The 7,257-nt window shown below is 34.9% G+C and overlaps 1 protein-coding gene across 1 annotated transcript in view; it reads left to right on the forward strand.

The window, feature by feature from the left end:
- LOC135220526 (protein bric-a-brac 2-like) overlaps positions 1–6,928 on the forward strand; it is a 485,115-nt gene extending 478,187 nt beyond the window's left edge. The window contains exon 8 of the mRNA XM_064257706.1: positions 4,849–6,928. Within this exon, the coding sequence (XP_064113776.1) occupies positions 4,849–5,756 (908 nt within the window). The 3' untranslated portion in view covers positions 5,757–6,928. The remainder of the gene's footprint in view (positions 1–4,848) is intronic.
- The last annotated feature ends 329 nt before the right edge of the window (positions 6,929–7,257 follow it).

Here is a 7,257-nt window from a genome sequence, read left to right on the forward strand (position 1 = left end):
AAGTATACAGAAAGATGAAATCTCACTTATTAAAAACATAAAAGAAATTGTTAAAGAGAAAAAATGCACTGAAATTAAAGTGAATAGCATTTTAGTATTAATGCATGCATATAGATACATAAGAATATATATATTATATATATATATATAGTAGTATATATATATATATATATATATATATATATGTGTGTGTGTAAATTTGTATATATACATACATACATATGTATACATACATATATATATATATATATATATATATATATATATATATATATATATATATATATATATATATATATAACACTTATAATAGTATACATGAGTAAGAACAATAATACTAAAATCCACAACATACAGCTGTGTAAACTGCCTTTTTGAATAAGTATTTTAATGTAGTCTTCATTTGGTTAGAAATATTCATTCAATAATCTTTGTATATAGAAAAGTTTGCTTGTCTTTTAGTTGCTCATAATTATTATTATTATTATTATTATTATTATTATTATTATTATTATTATTATTATTATTATTATTATTATTATTATTATTATATCTGTATTGCTTACTCCTCAGCCTAATCATGAGGCCAAAGAACTCCCGAAGCGTTGCTTCTAATATAGCAAAAGTTATGCTTTTTAACATTGATGTTCTTACGCCTGTCTAATATCAAATTTCCAAAAGCAAGAAGCATTCCCGGAAATGTGACTCCTAAATAAACACACACATACACACACACACACACACACACACACACACGTATATATATATATATATATATATATATACTATATATATATATATATTTATATATATGTATTTATGTGTATAAATATGTATGTTATATTTGAATATATTTATGTTTGTAATGTGTATTTATATATATATATATATTATATAATTTTAATATATATATCATATATATATATGTAGTTATATATTTATATATATATATATATATATATATATATATATATATATATATATGTATATATATATGTATATATATATATGATATGTGTATAAATATGTATTTAATAGTTTGAATATATTTTATGTATTGTAATGTATATTATATATATATATATATATATCTATATATATATATATATAAATATATACATACATACATACATACATACATACAAACATACAAATATATACACATATATGTAGGTACAATGCATTACTCCTCTAATGCAACCATCTGAAATGCTTTCTTTCATGCCACAGAGAAAGTGTTTCCAAATACCGACAGCAGGTTGTTGGAAAATAATGAACAGCTAGTTTGATCTACTCTTGTACTTATTATCTCATTTGTGCAACCTTTACAGATATTTTTGAATTTGTATAATGAATGGAATAAAAAAATGAAATCTGTTCCTTCCAAACATTATTTATAGTCAGTAGAGTTGATAGACAAAATACTTGAGGCTCAGAGATGAGTCCGTTGCTCTGGCGAAGCAGCAGCAATTCGTGTAAGGAGGAAGGAAGGAAGGAATGAAGGTCGTCTCATGTCAAAAAGGGCTGGGAGGAATCCAGTTGTTAGTTGGGAAGGGCGAGAGAAAATAAAAGAAATGAGAAAATAGGAAAAGAGTCGGAAGACAAAAAATAATCACAAAACAAAGAGGAAAATCAAGAGATGATACGTAAAGATACGTAAGAGAACACTCAGTAAGACGATAGGAAGAGTAACCAGTGGCACAGAATGGAACGGAAATGTTCATTCACGGAAATAATTGAAGATCGAAGCAGAAGAAGAAGAAGAAAAATGACAGGACGACCGGTCGGACACTGGCCCTTGGTAGCGCCAATTCATTCACAAAGATTGTCACCCATTGATGGTGTGACGTTAACCTCACTTCAGTAGGAACTAAAGTTTCACTAAGCTTATATTTCTATGACAATCCATTATTGTTCCAATATTTTTTCAACAGAATCTCTTTGAAGATATATATGCTTATATATGTATGTATGTTTGTATAAATATATGTGTGTGTTTGTTTGTATGTAGAATCTACTGAACATTTTTACCAGATACATATGAATTTGTAATATCCACAATGCCCCCTTAACTTCTCAAATTCTTTGCTCTTTTTTGGATACTCTTGTCACTACAAAGTTAGAGGGCATTGTGGCTATTACAATTTCATATGCATCTGGTAAAAATGGCCAGTAGATTCCACATATATATATTTCAGCCTAAAAAGCAATAAAAACGATTGCCCATTTGACTACGATGGTGAGGATGGGTCTATCCCAGCTCTAGTAAATATATATCTGAAAACGACAGGTATATATATGTATGAGAGGTCAGGTCGGCAACCTCACCACGTCGCGAGTTCGTTTCCCGCTACCGGACATCATGATTTCTTCAAAAAGAAAAGAAAAAAGAAAAAAAAGCTTTTTTGAAGTTGGAGCTCAAGGCTTTATAGTGGCGAGCGTATCCAAAAAAGAGCAAAAAATTTGAGAAGTTATGGGGCATTGTGGCTATTACATTACATTCACACACACACACACACACGCATATATATATATATATATATATATATATATATATATATATATATATATATATATATATAGTATGCGTACATACATACACGAGAACACTGGGACTAGTGTGAATGAATGTTATTGATTGTCAGTTGTAGGTTATGAAAGGAAGATACCAGTTATAAACCTTAGCAGAAACCGTGGTGAAATGAGGGTGGAGTGTAAGAACACGTCACACGCAGCAGGCGACACATGTGAGAGCTCACAATGGGCAACTACAATTATTGGTAAAAACCAGCCGTCCAGGGAGGTAAAGTTGCAGTGTGCTGAGTGAGGATTGCACCAAACGATTGTTTTGTGAGGGTGAAGCTTGGGTTCTGAATGCAAGCGAATGAAGGAAATGTTTGTGTGTGGGAAAGTGGTTATGGACAGAGATTGCGTGGTATCGTATGCTGAACAGAAGGACTTGAGGTCTCCCTGGAAAGGTGAAAGAAAAGATCGTAGACACTGAGCTTTCGTTTTCATGTCAAGTCATGTGCGGTGCTTCTCTACTGCACGGGGTTGTAAACATCCTTTGGACAGTACATTTTAGCTCTGCCAACCAAAGACGAAACTTTACTTTCTCTTCTAGTGAGGCCAAGGGTCAACGCAGTTCTGATAAGAAGTCATTTTCAAGTTTCAGAAATTGGGAAAAATATTTGATAAACCCAATTATAAATAAAATCTCAGAACAGAAAAACTAGACATAAAGTAATTCCATCAAGTATTTTAAATTGCACCATGGCTTTGTGGACACCCTATATATATATATATATATATATATATATATATATATATATATATATATAGATATATATATATATATATATATATATATATATATATATATATATATATATATATATATACACACACACACACACTTATGTATTGCTATGCTACTCATCAAACATGCAAATTAATATTCAACAATAAGTAACTTCCTTTATTGATAAATAAAGATATTTCAGGCCTTATTGCTTAGACATGATTTTAATGGAAAACTACATAGATCAAATGAACAAAACTTAGCTGATGGTCAGAATATTGACAAAGGAAAGAGGTCCTTGAGATTATAAGTTCTTTTTCGGCTACAGTCACAGAACCAGCCTCTGTACACCACAATTTACACAGAAACACAAAACTACTTACACCAATATCCTTGCAGACCCCAACTGCAAGAAGAAATCAGGCTCTTTTAAGATTCTCCTGAAACTCCACTCCAAGAGGCCCGTTATATATAAAAGTAGGACACTTGGGTACAACTAGAAGAATGTCTGAAAATGGCTGCTCTTCAGCAGTGGCGTCGCTTTTGGGGGCCAATCTAATGATTCTCTGTCAGAGAAAGTATTTTAAATATTTTTAGTTTATTTACAGTTGTGCTATATATCTAGTGACATTATTTTGTTCCTGTAATCTTTACAAGTTAGATAGAACTGAGAAGTGAATGGATATGGTTATAAGTTTTATAACACAAATGACATGTTTATTCATGATATTTTTATCCAACTTCATGTTATCGACTTACGTATGAGGTGAGATTGGAACTCTATTTACAGTTATGAATAAGTGCTTTGCAATTTGCTACTGATGCTTAGAGTTCATTTCCAGGGAGAGACAAGAGATGAAGAAGAGGGAATGGGATAAGCTGAAATTTTGAAGACATTTTGGAAGGTCACAACTAGTCTTTTGTGTTATTGATGATATTATGCACTATTTTGATATACTTGCATGACAAGGATATTACACTATAGTTGAAAATTTAAACTTGATAATAGAAAGGAGGCCAGTGTTGAATATAAGGTTGTGAGGAAATTTACATGACAGTATTTTATACATTTGCATATACTAGTAAGAGTTGAAAATAAATTGACAGTTGAGCTCTATAATTTCAAATACAGGTTTACTAATTACTAATACCGTTATTTTCATTCATTCACATGGGTATATATACATTCGAGAATAGTATATTTCACTAATTATAGAATTGGTACATTAATTTTGTGTCATTTCCTTGGGCCTCCAGTCGTATGAAAAGAAAGTTTTACTCGAATGAACACTCAGCCGTCATAATTATGTGCAAAACGGAAATCTTATTCTAATGGCACTTTTCAGAATGATGAGTATAATCTCCGTGCCCATCAATAGGCAAAACTTGACGCTGTAATACTACATTATCTTTCAAGTATCTTTACTTATCTAGTATACTTTACGTAAAAGAAAAGGCTTTATTAGAAAGAGCATGACATTGAACACGGTAGCCAAGCAAAATTTCCAGTCTTATTGTATGACTAATGGAGAATTTATCATTTTCAGGTCGACCCCGATTCGACTTCTACAGAGTACGAGCCACTGACCCTCGCCCATGTCACTTGTGTGGCAAGATCTATAAAAATGCCCATACGTTGCGGACCCACATGGAAGATAAGCATTCGAACTGTAATGGATTTCGGTGTGTGCTCTGTGGAACAGTAGCTAAATCGAGGAATTCACTCCATTCACACATGAGTCGCCAGCATCGTGGCATAAGCACTAAAGACCTGCCACTACTGCCCATGCCAGCTCCTTGGGATCCGGAAATGGCCGCCAAGTACATCCAGATGGTTGGAGGCGTCGGCGAAGTCGTCAGGCAAAATTATCGCCGCCCAGAACGCGAGCGAGACAATAATTCTGGAAGTGACAACGGTTCATCTACCACAACCACATCCAGGGACCGGGAAGCCAACAACACACCCACATCACAAGAGAACGGGGGCTATTTCCTCAAGTCAGATATTGGAGTCAGAGATCTAGAAGATGGCATGAAGGAAAGGCGACCATATGATGCCATCAGTCGACACCTAGATCTCTATCCAGGGCCCAAGCCTGTGGGGGCTTCTTTGCTTGATACCTATCTCCAAATGATGCGTGCATCAGGTGTGGACTTGACATCATCAGCTATGGACAGTTTGCCAGATGAACGCAAGCTGTTGCACCCACGACCTCTTGGAGGTGGTGTGTTGGACCTAACCCGACCTGACTTGATGCGTGGCAGCGCATCACCTCGAGACGATGACCATGGCGGACATGGCTCTGATGACTTCAGCGACGAGGAGCTGGGTAGTGTAAATATGGATGGAAGGGGTCCACGGAGGTTAGGTGGTGGTGCCACGGTCGTTACCGTCACGCCTCGCTCCCCTGAACCCTCAGATAATGAGGATGATGCAAAGTGGGCAGTGCAGTAGTGAACCGTCATCTCCCACACACACACAGCCGTGCAGTGTCACACAGCAATCACAGCAGTGGTACAAATAACACAGTGGATGCAACTAAAAGATGTTTGTTTAGGGCAGTGTGACCTAGTGTCTATGAGAGTTTTAACCCCTGTCACCTGTAATCTGCCTAAACTGTGCCCTGAGCCCTTATTTCATCACATTCACTTCCTTATTATCACTTCTTATGACTTTTGAACCATATTACACCACTTGTGCCATGGACAGCTTTGGTACTTCTACCTCACGTCTTCTCTTCGGCTATGCAACATGAAATTGACCGTATGACATATTTCATATCTTCTTTTCATCTCTATGAAGCAATGAAATACTAATATTTGATATATCGTGGCCTATGATACCCTTAAAATGCATCTCACATTTTCACTGAAACATACTCTTTCTTTTGAGTATAAATCTATTCACATACCTCACAAGACTATAATGATGCATTGAGAACTAGCATCATAATTCAGTACATATCTCTTTCCACTATATACATGTAGAGCTAGTAATATTCCTTATTCTCTTACTGTTTTGTACTCCTTAACTGTATGAAATAAGTCTCAACTTCCGCGTGTGCTCCAGTCTAACCCATGTCATCGCATCACTATTTCACCAAGTCATTTCCTCTTTTCATTCCCAGTTTGACTTTACTGTCATCACCACATACTACTACATACTCTATGAGAAGGGCGAGGGCAAAAGGCAGAGTGCACATCGCCAGCAGTTGTCAGTTCTCAGGGACTCATCGGGCTTCAATCCCTCCTGTACATACTTTTTCTCACTCAGGCCGATGGTGACTTTTGGGTGTTTGCTCCTCATAAGATAACTACACAAATGCATGCCCCCAAACACACGATGCTCTTGTTGTTCATCCACATACACGCACCAGGGATATTATATTGTATATTGTGCATGACTTGAAACTTTTCTGTGGCCGCCTCACTGTTATGGTAAACCAGTTGGTGCCCTACTTTGGTGCTTATATTTTTTGGGACTAAGATATATAAGATTTCTCCTCTTAAGAAGAAGAAGCATGATATATTAATGAACTTATGTCGACTTGTGCTCTCTATGTCAAAAGATATACTTCTCTCTCTCTCTCTCTCTCTCTCTCTCTCTCTCTCTCTCTCTCTCTCTCTCTCTCTCTCTCTCTCTCTCTCTCTAATAAAAGTGCAAAGTTATGAAGCTATTAACCTTTTGCAAATTCTGTCAACACATGCACCAATGGGCGCCCAGAGTTGCCATATCTTATTGTTAACAATCACTGTATTCTAAATGCGGCATCATCTTGCTTATTTGTCAGATCACTCATTATTATTATTATTATTATTATTATTATTCATTATTATTATTATTATTATTATTATTATTATTATTATTATTATTATTATTATTATCTCTGAGCAAAAACACTCAGGTACAACATATTGGTGCATATTGTAGCTCCATTTGGCATCATCACTCTCAG

The sequence above is a fragment of the Macrobrachium nipponense genome, chromosome 2 (genome assembly GCF_015104395.2).
Source record: "Macrobrachium nipponense isolate FS-2020 chromosome 2, ASM1510439v2, whole genome shotgun sequence".
Classification (NCBI taxonomy): domain Eukaryota; kingdom Metazoa; phylum Arthropoda; class Malacostraca; order Decapoda; family Palaemonidae; genus Macrobrachium; species Macrobrachium nipponense.